We start from the raw sequence: 13,566 nt of genomic DNA, 5'->3' as shown, positions 1-13,566 counted from the left end.
GTTTAATTACATTTATTCAGTGATTTTAGGCTCCATTAGATTTGTTTAAAAAAACGTTGGTATCTGTTCTGAAAGTACTGAGCTGCCACCAACAGAGGCACACCAATATAAAACTTTGCTTGCTCATTTCCAACACTATGGACTGTTATCTAGGCCAAACTTTGCTCTCTTATTCCAACAGAATGATTCATTTCAAAGCCAATTTAAGATTTATGCGTAGTATTATAGAAGTGCAAATGTTTTAGGCTTAAGTATAGGTAGCATTGACGTTTAAAAAGATGACAACTTATGATTTCCCTCACCATGTATCCTCCGAAGGCAATATGGCAGATCATCTTTGCTATTTACAGCTTTGTAGCATGATGTAATGTACCCAAAGTTGCTTGTTTTCTGTATCCGATTGGGTGGTGGCAGTGGTTCTAAAGGGAAAAGGCTGTGGTAGCTGTCAACTTCTGTAGGGACTGCTAAAGCAGTTTATAGAAATATATTAGACACTAATTGCATTTGTAAAATCAATATTACAGTAGTAAAGAAAATTTGACTATTAAGATGTCAAACAATACTTTGTGCTGTGTCTGAGATACATGCAACAAAAAAAGTTAAAATTCATAATTCTATCTTTGGCACAAATATGGTTTCCTGTGAGATATTTTTGGGTAACAGATATATCTGCTTTCTGAAAAATAATCTTGCCATACTAAAAGTAAACAAGAGAAGTAAAAGCCCTGTGTGCCATGAAGTACCAGCTTCATTCTAACATTAAACCAATTCATCCATAAATAGTGGGGAGCAGTACATTGGTAGCTGCCCAACAAATTGTTATCTTTTAGTCTGCCTCGAAAATTTACTCTTTCTTGCAGCTACTGAGGATGAAGATATGAAGGGACACGGATGATCCCCAATACCCACACAAGCCTTGTCAATATGAAGCCCCAAGTCAACTCTTGACTTCCATTATGACAGCAGCAGAGAACACCAAAGATAGACACTGTCAGTGTTCAGAATGAATACACTATTTTATTTGGAGAGTGAGGGGAACAGGACAGATTATAAGACACTTAAGTGGACAGTCCAGACTAGGAAGCTAGGCTGTGTTTTATAGTGCATCATTTAAAGTGCTAACACTTGTATTTTAGTCCCAACTTTGCACCTAGACAGGGCAAACTGCATAAAAACCATGTTAGCTGACTGCGGTCAACAATAGGTTCTCCAAAAGACTGACCATGATGAGCAACTGCATTTTTAAACACAACTTCCCCAATCTACGCTAGGTGCAAAATCTGTCTAAAATCATGTTAACTAGCATTTTAAAACACAATCTATCTTACTAGTCGAGAGCGTCTTGGAAAAACAGAGTCTTCTAAACATAAACCCACATTTACCAAGGCTTGTCTACATGGAGACTTAGTGAGTGGCAAGCCAGGGTGTGAACATTTAGCATACAAGCCTGCTGAGCACTAAGTGGCCATGTGGACCCTTCTATTGTGCACTAAAAGTTCTGAAGCGAACTTTGACATACACTTGTTTCAAATGGCAGTATGTCAAAATGCACTATGAAAAACTTTAGAGTGCAGTAGCAAGGTCCAAACATGCAGTTAGTGTGGGGCAGGCTAATATGCTCTAGATTTACACCCTGGCTTGCTGTGCACTAAGTCTCCATGCAGATAAGGCCTAACTAGTAAAGGCACTGAGTTTAAACAAGGTTTTACTCCCTCAACTCATCTTCCCTTGTTTAAATCATTTAGTGAAGTCAATCCTGTATTTATACACGCAGCAAAAAAAGGACAAGACAACAGGTTGATGGACTTCGCAAGCACTGAGGACCATTAGTATCAAGCAGAGGTTGGGGGAGGGGATGCTAGGGAGAAAGTTCTCATTAAAAAGCAAATATCTTTGAGCAGTAACAAATACTGTGGATGTTGGTTGAATGCCTTTATTTAGGAAGAATTTCTCAAAAGTACAAAAAAGTTCCTCTGAAGTATCACAATAAATGCTTATTACTAAACCTGTGGAATTTTACTTGTTTTTCCTCATTAAAATACTTCTTTGGTCTGATTTTATGCAGATAAGCTCCTAGAACAGTTCCCCTATTTCTTGGTAGTGAAGTGGCACCCTAAATATTCCTTCATCCAATGCCTGTCAGGATATTTTAACAACAAGGAAAAGACTGCTGAAGAACCCCTCCCGTTAGCATAGGTAGTGTCTAAACTGAAGTGTTGCAGCTGTGCCACTGTAGCATTTTAAGTGTAGACATACCCACAGTCCCCAAAGCTGAAGGCTAGAAACATAGTCAAGTTGATCGGTTTAAAAGTCCTTCTCCTGATGATCTGCATCCATATTCACTTTTGAAAAAGTAGGCCTTAGCTGCTGTAGTCACCCAATAGAATGTGTGAAAACAAACCATGCTTAGCGCCAACCATGCCACTTACTGGATACAAAAATCAGTTACAATGTGGATTGTGGACAGGATCTAAAAGGGAAATCTGCTCAATGAAGTTAAGAACTGCTTACTTTTTAAGCACAGTTATATGGTGTTAAACAGAAAAACAGACAGTCAGCTAAAGAATTTTAAAATAAAGAAAAGAAAAAGAAACAGTGAACAGTAGAGACCTCATGTTTGTAAAAGTACTTTGAAGGGGCAAAGTATTAAAACAATGACATCTGTTATTAACAGCTCTAGTATAATCAGACCAAGTCATACACTTCATAAAAAATTAAATTCAGGAACAGTTTTGTCAAAACATGCTGTTAATATAAATTTATTTTTAACAAAGCTAGTAGTGCTATGCAGTTGTGAGAGCAAACAAGACTTAGCTTAGAATAACCACAGACAATTATGACTGACTTTCTAGTTACTTACCAGGGATATCTGCTTGATCAATCTGAGCCATTGTTATTAAATGTCGGTTGATCAGCTCCTGAGGAACAAATTATGTAGCCTTACAGTACAGAACATAATTTAGTTTATCATCTTTGCTAAATTTACAGCATAATACCTAGGAAGGGCCAGGTTTCCATAGTAGAATAGCTAGTTGACTTTTTAGGAGAACTCACATCACCAGCTTGGAAAAATTAGGGCTTGAGTCTATGGACTCTCCCCACAGGTAGAACCTGCACAAAAGGGAGGCTGCCTCAGGACTACTGCTTCTCATCAGAAGGAGGTTACAATGGAGACTTTTTTTTCTTTTTTTAAAAAAGAAGTGTCGTGTGGAAGAAAGGAGCTGTAAAAGGAGCATGAAAAAGGCAGGGGCATAATACCAAGAGACACCATAACAAGTCGGAGCAACTCCAGGGGTGGTCAGTATCGTGCCCCAGAAGGCTAGCAGGTATGCTGAAAATGCTGAGGCAGTTAACTTTACAGCCAACTTCATAATACATTTAAATATACTAAAGAAATAGAACTACATACTCTGTATATAAATAAATCCACATAAAATCAACATTTTCTTGATTATACTTCCATTTCATAAAATCATAGAATAGAATCATAGAATATTCGGGTTAGAAGAGACCTCAGGAGGTCATCTAGTCCAATCCCCTGCTCAAAGCAGGACCAACACCAACTAAATCATCCCAGCCAAGGCTTTGTCAAACCAGGCCTTAAAAACCTCTAAGGATGGAGATTCTACCACCTCCCAAGGTAACCCATTCCAGTGCTTCACCACCCTCCTAGTGAAATAAACTTTCAGCTAATAAATAAATAAAATTTCAGTTAGCTGTATTCTAATCAAATTTAAAATAAAACCCCAGTGCCTCACAAAATGTTTAGCATGTACAGAAATTCCAAAAGATTTACAATAATAAATTTCTCTTCAAGTAAACTTTCTTGATAAAAACATATGGCATGCAGAAGGTATTACAGTTATAAGTACTTGTAATTTTGTTTTCTGTGGTACCTCTATTTCTGTCACGTGATTACATTTTTAAGTCTGGAATGAAGAGAACTCTCTCAGTGGTTTTAATGTGCTTATTTCCCTTTTGTTGTTTGTGGTTGCTCAACTTTCTTTAAGAATATATTAAGATATTTGAATCATTTCTACTTCAACACTATGACAGCCTACCTGTCTGAGTTCATCTGCCATGAAAAAGGAAGGTGCATTTGCTTTTGGCTGCATATAAGCAACATGAGGTGCAGTGGGAGGGTAAATGTGATAGTTTGGAAATACCTAAAAGGGAAAAAAATAAAAGATTATTTAAGACTTGTTTCCTTTAGAATTTGGAAAAATGTATCTGATTTTGATGTGTTTATTCTGAGCACTTTTTGACCTGCTGACTTAACAAAATCCTCAAAATGGTACATGTGCTATGAATGTACTTCTTGCATTCTCTATAATTTTCTAATGTGACATTCACAACCAATGCAACTTTAGATGATTTTTAAATCATCTAACACTAACTGTCCTTCTTTCCCAACCGTAAATGCAAGTTTCTCTTTATCTTGCAGAAATGAAAGATTATTATTCTGGGAGTTTAACAATTTTAAAAAAAATGTTTTCTTCTTGCTGTTGTGTGAAAAACCCCACACAAATGGAAACAAGCAAAATACAGATATGTTTTCTCATATCTCTTTCAGTTATAATAATCTTAGGTGTTACTTGTAAATTTAACACTATTAAGCTATTCAGACAATGTGATTTTTGAGTTGACAGTACCCTTTTAATTATCCATGAATTTTTCCTACTGTCTTTCCTTACAATTCCTCTGCTTAGTTACAACTTTTAAATTAATGGAAATTTCATCAAGAAGTCTTGTGTACATATAACAGACCAGACTCAGTAAAACAAAGAAGCATAATTCTGAGTTGTCATCGGAACACTTCGTCTCTAGTCAACCATTTACTAGAATTCTGCACAAAATTGTAAGTTCCAGTTTGCCTTTGAATATTACCCACATTATGCAACTATTTAGGGTCTTATGTGACTACCCTCTCCCCCATCATCACAGCATTTTAGCATCTGCATGATAACTCAACTCAGTAACCTACTCCTAGTTTCAATTTTTGATGAGTCCCAATACGCCCTTTTTTGGGGGGTGGTGCAGAACGTAACAGATTCAGCACAGAAGTGCAGAAATAGAACAGTCAGAAACAGCAAAGGAAAATACTGCCCCATAGCGCTCTCATATCACTTGAATAATACCACTCAAAATTAAGATTTGGCAAGAGAAAGTGTCCAGGTAACAGCTTCTGTGCCAAGTTGCAATAGAATACAAATTAGTAGCAAGATTAAACATCTCTCAAACATCTTCATTTTATGAAAAAGCTAAGATATGGTCAAAAATGTTATGAGGGTATCAAAACAAACATACCATTCCTGTGAGAGGGGCTGGAGTTGTATCAGTGTAGAAATACGTTGTTCCACCCACAGTTTCCTTCTGAATCACCTGGCCAGTAGATGGAGGCTGGGAGACAGCATTAGTAACAGGAGTAGAGGCACTAGTAGGCACCATATAATTTGCTGGGTTTGGAGTATGACTTCTTCTTCTAGGAGCAGGAGATGTGTGAGGAGTAATTTTAGGGGAGTGAAGAGGAGAAGATCCTGCAGACAGTGACATTCCTTAAGAAGACAAGAAAATTTTCAACAAATTTTTGCTTTGTGGAAATGTAAAGACTAACTCAAAGCTTGAAACAAAATCTACCTCATCGACTTGCTCAGGGTGAAATGAAATTTTGATAGGTGAGAAGGGCCAGGAAGCTGCAAGTTCCCTCTGCAGGAAGGCAGGGAGCAGAAAGGCATAAGCACCACTATTTCTTTATGAAGCATTAAGGGGACAAAAGTAGCAGTACAGCTGGAGAAGACACATTTTTCCCAGGAAGAGGACAGACACAAAACAGCCAGAATCTTTGCTTCTTTTAAAAGGAGACCAGGACAGTTGTGCTGGGGGACTGGAGAACATGTGGTCTAGATGTAGGAGGAGGAATTAAGATGGCACATGGAATACAATATGTCAAGAGGGAGATGGGACTGAGAGCAGAGGAGACTTGCAAAGACAAAGAAATAACCAAGTTATTGGCATGCTTGTAGGGGCAGAACTGGTTTAGTTGTGTGCAGATAATATAGGGAATGAAAATGTGTCAATATATATTAACACTAATTTTTACACAAGGTAGTCAAGTAAACAAGCAGGAAAGTTTTTCAATTTAAAGCAGTACTAAGAAATTTATATTTCTGATAATTCACAGACTGCTTATGAACTACATACTATGACGAATAATTCCCTAAAGAAAAGTTATTCCTTTTCCTAAGGTGACCAAATAAAAAGTGATCTCTTGTTGATTGGAAAATTAATCTAATAAATATCGATATGGTAACTCTTTCCAGATTGAGGAGAACTAGTATAGATTTGGGCTGACATTTTCAAAGCTGCCAAGGGACCTGAATGTCCAATACGCATTAAAATCCATGGTAACTGGATATCCAACAGGGTTGCCAAACTTGCCAGGCATCTGGTTTTTGACCAGAATTCCTGGTTGAAAAGGGATCCTGGTGGCTCCAGTTGGCGGCGCAGCAGGGGCCTGGGGCTAAGGCAGGCTCCCTGTGGGGGTGGCACCTGCAGGCATGATGCGCGGAGCCTACCTGTCCATCCATGCACCTAGGGGCTGCAGAGACCTGGTGGTCGCTTCCTGAGAGCTGCACTAATCGGCCACCAGGACCCTGCACCTCCTCCCATACCCCAACCCCCTGCCCCAGCCCGGAGTCACCTCCCACACCACAAAGCCCTCCTCCCTGGCCCCACCCCAGAGCCCACACCCCCAGCTGGAGCCCGCACCCCCTCCTACACTCCGCCCCACTCGGTTCCAGCCCAGAGCCCCCCTCCTTCAACTGAAACCCCTCATCCCCGGCCCCACCCCATAGCCTGCACCCACAGCCGAAGCCCTCAACTGCACCCTAGGGTCCAAGTCCTATAGACAACTTTAGAATCTCAGGGCTGATGAGCACTTTAGTGCTGCAACTGGAATAGACAGGGGCACCCTACGTTACATTCATACTTTAGTTATTGAGCAACTTCTCATTCAAGAATATTGCAGACAGAGATAAGATATGAATATTCCCTGTTCCCAAATATCCTTAAATTCATTAGGAATCTAAAAAAATTCATCCAAGATTAGTTTGACATTTTCAGATAGTATAGCATTTTCAGACAGTATAGGAGTGAGCGTCAGCCTACAAAAATAATTTCAGAAGTTTATTCTATTGGCCCCAACTACCTCATTTGTAAGAAAACCCCCTGGGTTACAGATAGAACATACACATCTGGGTGAGCAGGTTAGATACAAGACAGGCTGGTATTATAGTGTTCCTTTTAATATTTCTCACTTTAGGCACACAGTTTTCCCCATCGGAAACAACTAACATTTTCTAATATGTCTAAAGTTAGCCTTTCCAGACTTAAATATCCTCTCTGCAAAACTGTACCATAGTACCACCTATATTTACCAATCAATATGACTAGCTACAAAAGTGAATATAGATTCTACCATGTAAAATGCAGCCAACATCTCAATTCTGTACACCTACCAAATATGTTAATGGATATAAATGTAACTTTTGGTGACTTTCTGATAAAAAAAATTAAAAGAGATGTTACGCTGTGGAATAATGTAAACTTTCTTGGTTTTGAAAATGGCTAAAATTTCATCTGAAACAAGTATATTCTGATGGTACTATTAAAGTTATTTGCTAAATTTGCACTCTAGCTTTGGTTCTAGCAAAGAATTTTTAGGTAGCTCAAAAGACATGCATAATAAGTTAGGTCTATTTCTTTCTGTCAACAAAATTGGAAGATTTCCTCAGAAAGATTGACATTTCTCTTATCTTTCACAAAAACCCTGAAACAATCTTGCAACTTTCCCAAATTCCAAAACATATTTATCTTTAATACATTTTCTTATGCATTTTTCCTCCACTGCTGAGGTAAAGTCTACCAGTTCATTGTCTTTGCATCCTTTATATATACAGAAAATACAGAACCTTCATATCTGCTCTCTTGTTAAAATTAGTCTTTTAATATAATATGCAGTAATTGTTTAACCACTATTCAATCGCTCTAGTGGTTAAACAATTACTGCATATTATATTAAAAACTAATTTTAACAAGAGAGCAGATATGAAGGTTCTGTATTTTCTCCCACTTTAATGTGGAGAGGAGATAATGATTTAATAGGAAACAATATACCAAGTCAAATATGGAAGGAAAGCCAATAAAATAATGGCCTACAAAATAAAAATGAATTTTATGAATTCCACTACACAATTCTTTAAACCAGGGAAAGATTTGAGTGTGTCTCTTCTATCCTATTTCAGTTATTTTATGCCATAAAATGTTTGACCATTATGTATTAATTAAAAGCATTTATTACTGAGTGATCCAAAACTATACCAAAGTAATTGCTTCAAAGAGTTTACTGAAAAAGAACTAATTGAATTAAATTATAGATTGGAAAAAGCAGCAGCCACCACTTAATGAAATAATGTCTAAGACTGCTTTATGTGGTGAAGTTTAATATAGAATATCTGTAAACAGGAAAAAAGTTATATCGTACTGTATACCTTGCTGGTTTGGGTACAAATATAGTCTAGGGTCTGTGTTTAAAGTATGCTATGAACATCTGTTGCAAGTTTCTCAAAACCATTCTCCTGGGGCCAATAAAGCCATGTACCACCCAGCTATGGTTATAGGTATAGTTTTATCCATTTTTAAATGTTAACAAGATATATTTCCATTTGCAGTAGTCAAATAAATACATCTAATGTTTAGAAAGTTATGTTTGTTTAGCAAAGCAAAGGAGAGGAGGGAAGGGAAACAAGAGAAAGGGAGTAATATCATTATACAATTTTGTATACTGTATTATGCTTACTAGTCAAAATTTCAAATGCGCATGAAGTTCATCCCTGCATTTAGGTTTCAGGAGTTTGGGTATCTTTTGAAGAACTTCTGACAGCTTGAAGGAATAAATTGGAGGTCAGACTATCCAGCCTGGAAACACGGAAACTATCGTATCAAGCCTCCTTAACGTAATGGTAGTCTATTTTGCCAATGCACATGTTGAGTGAAACGACTGGAGATAGGAAGGGTTTTTTTTTTTTTTTTTTTTAAATCAGAGTTTCTTTTTATCCTGCTGGAACAGCAGACCTGTTTGTTGCAAGAGACTTGCAACTTGCTTTTGGTTCTGTGGATGATTCCAGTAGGCTAGGAGTGTCAAATATCCAGCACGTTTGATGGATTTAAGGCTTGCATTGCAAATTCAAATTTTACATCATTTAAACTTTCATTTATAAAAAAAAATGTTTCCAGCCTTCAGGGTAGCAAAGAAAATTTTCCCAATGTAAGCAATGCAACTGATGCAGTGCTGCCAATGTGAGTTTGCAGACTGTCTGAACCTAGGACTCAAGAGTGTGAACTCCCCTGGCCATCACTAACTTAACTGAGGTGTTCTTTGTTTGTTTATTTCTAAATTAAGACACTAATGTCAACAACTAGTGAAATGGAAAAGAGGGTAGAAATAAAGCTTGCTGGAAAAAGCAGCAGACACCAGGAGGTGCTGCAAGAAAGGAAATGTGGAGGTAAGAAAAGAAACAGAAAAGGGGATAGAGGAAAAAACAATGAATTATAGAAATCAGTTAGCATATCTTCCCATTGACTGACACTGACAACAACAATAGAGGCACTGAATAAGCAACAAGACAGACTGTGGAGCCTCCGTTCCCATAACTAGAACCACTGGCTTCATCACACCTATTTACAGGGTAAGTGCTCATCCATGTGATTAGGGGGGTGCACAATCTCTAAAGGTTTCATAAATGCCATATTCTACCCTTGATCTTTACACAAACCTGCCACCAACCATAGTAAGAAAATAGTAAAGCCATTTCCATCTCCTCTATTGGAGAGTTTAAAGGTCTGAGCCCTGTGAGTGATTAACTGGTAGGAGCACCAAGATACAAGCTTTGAAGAAGCTGCTGTCAAGCTGTTTTTTTCCATCCTCAGTGGGAGAAACAGATCTTATCTGATAATGGAGAAAGCTGGGGAGAGAGCTTCCAATTTTCATCTCTGCCCATCATCAGCCTCTCATCCTCTCGCACACTATACTCAAATGCATCAGTCAGGTCTCCTGGTGAAGTAAACCATAAGTGAGAAAGAGCTTATCTGGCTTCATTATCAGTCACATTTGAAATATGATCCATGTATGCTTTGCTAACCTATACTTCTTGGTGAGAGAGACAGATTTCAGAATGTATTGACTAATGTAACTATTTGCAAACTGATCAGTGGACCACTGGAAGTCTGCAAAAGAGCTGACTGCTCACATGCTACTACCACTCCCCCTTATTTTCAGCTGCTAAATCTCTTTCCTGGTATTTATAAGTACAGTACCCACACAGGTTCCTTATGGATTTGTGAACTGGAGGGGAAGTAGGAGCTATATATCACTTGATGAGGTAGGAGTTAATATTCACACATGAAATCAAAAAGTGCCTGTTACTGTCAAACTTTCACTTCTTACATTGTTTTACATTTTCCAAGTTTTGTGGTAAATGAAGAAAAGGGAAGTGACAGGACTGAACAAAGAAAAGCCAGCACACTTAAAGCATATTCACAAATTGCTGAATTGTTGACAGTAATCTAAAAAAGGCTACGACAATATTTAAATATTGTAACCATAAAATTTAACATTGACTTTTATACAAAGTACTTGATTAAAAAGCTGGAATTCTGCAAGTATTAACTCCTACACCCACAACTGCTTAGTATTAAAAGACAGGTTTCAGAGTAGCAGTCGTGTTAGTTTGTATTCGCAAAAAGAAAAGGAGTACTTGTGGCACCACTGAATGCATCCGCTGAAGTGAGCTGTAGCTCACGAAAGCTTATGCTCAAATAAATTTGTTAGTCTCTAAGGTGCCACAAGTCCTCCTTTTCTTTTTATTAAAAGACAGTGGAGCACAATGTTAACTTTGCATGCTAGGGCCATGAAAAGCGTGCCTTTACTGGCTTGCTTAATTGAATCTCATAGTAGTAGTTGTACAAGTTTCAAAGAATTGCTATCCAAGTTACAGCAGTTCAAATTAAGAGCCATTTTCTTCATTCATATTCTTGTCACAAAGCTACTTTTTTTTTTTTTTTTTTTTTAAATAAAAAGACTAATTTTCTACCACAACAGTAAAAAAAAAAAGCAGGCAATGAAATATTGATTTTATCTTCCTTTTGTATTACAATTCACTCCAGGCTCACATAATTCATGGGATGAGTGCTTTAAAGCTCTATTGTTCGTATTTAAATATTTTCATTAAAAGCAAAGTGCCTTTTGACTTTGAGGATTCATATGGATACACTGGGACAAAAAAATGTTGGTTTTAATGTATTCTTCATTTGAGACCTGGCGCTAAAACTCCCTGAAGTCAATGGAAGTTTGTCAGTCAATGCTTGTACAATCCAGCCTTTAATTAGTACTACTTAATAATGCAGATGCAGTTTAGCTAGTCTACAACACGTGATCTTTTAGAAAGTGGTGCAATTGTTTTAAAGCACCACAAAAAGATTTTCCACCAATTTTTTTCCTCTCGTCCACAAATTTACACTGGCACTCACCATAACCACAGCCTAAAGTTAAAGAAAAACATTAGTGATGTGTCCAGCAATTGAGGCATTCACCTTCTTTTTCCAGAGATCAAACAAAAACACTGTATAAATATAAAATTGTTAAAAGCTTCACAGGTATTCTAAATTACTGAATGTTATAGAAGTTTTAAAATAAAATAATTTGCAAAAGGTTTTTTCTGTATTTAAAGCTGTTGCAGCAGACATTTCTTTTTATCTTAGAGAGTTTTCCCACAGTGCCCATTACCACAGTAGCTAAATGCGTGCAAGGTAATTAGATCTGCATGCACTAGGAACCTAGCGCATTTACAGTCTTCTGCCCTTCTTCCTTTCCTGCTATGAGATGGTTTTGCTTGGGATATAAATAATTTTATTCTTTCTTTTCTTCACACCTCACCTGTACCCTTCTGGTATGGTCGGAAAGCTCTCAAACTGTAGGGTGTTGCACCATACCTTACAGGTGGTCAAGAGAGATTAATCTGACCTCCTTTCAGAGCTCAGCCCACAGTCAAACCCCTTCAACAGAGAACACTTTCTCCTGCTGTCCCACACTGCAACTTATGTGGACATACCCAAGCTAGCTTTTATCTAGATCGGGGCAGGCAAACTTTTTGGCCTGAGGGCCACATTGGGTTTCTGAAATTGTATGGAGGGCCGGTTAGGGGAGGCTGTGCCTCCCCGAACAGCGAGGCATGGCCCAGCCCCCCACTCCCTATCCAACTCCCCGCTCCTCGCTCCCTGACAGCCCCCCTGTCCCCTGATGGCCCCCTGGGGACTCCTGCCCCATCCACCCCTCCCTGTCCCCTGATGGCCCCCTGCTGCCCATCCAACCCCCTCCTCCTTCCTGACTGCCCCCATTCAATCACCCTGCTCCCTGCCCCCTGACCATCCCGCCCCCTATCCACACCCCCGCCCCTTGACCGTCCCGCCCCCTATCCACACCCCCGCCCCCTGACCACCACCCCACGAACCCCTTGCTCCCTGCCTCCTTACCGTGCTGCCTGGAGCACCTGTGGCTGGCTTCGCAGCTGCACCAGGACAGGCAGCCGCGCAGCACAGAGCACCGGGTCAGGCCGGGCTCTGCAGCTGCGCTGCCCAAGGAGCTTGCTGCTCTGCCACCCAGAGCATTGTGCCAGCGGAGCAGTGAGCTGAGGCTGCGGGAGGAGGGGGAACAGCGGAGGAGGGGCTGGGGGCTAACGTCCCGGGCCAGGAGCTCAGGGGCTGGGCAGGATGGTCCCGCAGGCCGGATGTGGCCTGTGGGCCATAGTTGCCTACCTCTGATCCAGATAGACCAAACAGAAGTATAGCTGCTGCACCATGGATGGCAGCATGGACTAGCTGCATGAGTTATGTACCCAGGGTCCTAGGCACGGTTGTACTCAGGAGGCAAGCCTGTACCAATGCCTGAGTGCAGTATAAACATACCCTTAATCTTGGGCTCTGTACATTTCATTCCCTCAGAGGTGCTCAGTTGTCTTGGTAGGTCAAGGATGGAGAGACAGTTTCAACAGAACAGGCCACTGCGAGCACATCACCTTTGTGTTCCCCCTACTAGCACTGAACATGGTTCTGTTGTCAGTTCAAGGTCCTGGTTCTTACCCATTTGATGGCTATGAAGATCACGGGTCTTGAACTGTCAACAAAACCAGATTGGAAAACAGTGGAGGAACTGGAGCACGGGGTGAGGTATTTGCAGAGGCCTGGCTCATTGAAAGGCAGGCTGCTACATTCTGCATGAGCTGGAAGCCTCTACATTGTTTTCACCTTCAGCCCCAGAAAGAGGAAGTTGCACAAATTTAGACTGGAGATGACAAATGCATCAATCACTGGCCAGATTCTTGTCTGAGCAACATTATTTTAAGCAAGCTAGAAGTGAAAGAAGATTTTCACAACTGATGCTACGTGGTTCATCTAGGCTTAGTGAAGAGTCAGAACAGGGCTATGAGACGTTGCACCACTTTGATGATTTGA

General features: G+C 39.6%; 1 protein-coding gene across 4 annotated transcripts in view; it reads right to left on the bottom strand.

The window, feature by feature from the left end:
- The window catches only part of PAN3 (poly(A) specific ribonuclease subunit PAN3), a 118,220-nt gene that overhangs the window by 25,905 nt on the left and 78,749 nt on the right, over window positions 1-13,566 (bottom strand). For 2 of the 4 annotated variants that reach the window (XM_074958924.1, XM_074958942.1), the window contains 4 exons: window positions 5,308-5,555; window positions 4,062-4,166; window positions 2,861-2,918; window positions 303-464 (listed from right to left, as the gene is read on the bottom strand). In XM_074958924.1, coding sequence (XP_074815025.1) covers window positions 303-464; window positions 2,861-2,918; window positions 4,062-4,166; window positions 5,308-5,555 — 573 coding nt within the window. The remainder of the gene's footprint in view (window positions 1-302; window positions 465-2,860; window positions 2,919-4,061; window positions 4,167-5,307; window positions 5,556-13,566) is intronic. The other 2 variants (XM_074958933.1, XM_074958949.1) reach the window with 2 other exon arrangements.

Source organism: Natator depressus, chromosome 1 (genome assembly GCF_965152275.1).
Source record: "Natator depressus isolate rNatDep1 chromosome 1, rNatDep2.hap1, whole genome shotgun sequence".
NCBI lineage: Eukaryota > Metazoa > Chordata > Testudines > Cheloniidae > Natator > Natator depressus.
The sequence above is the reverse complement of the archived record's forward strand: the minus strand, read 5'-3'. Positions and strand labels throughout refer to the sequence as shown.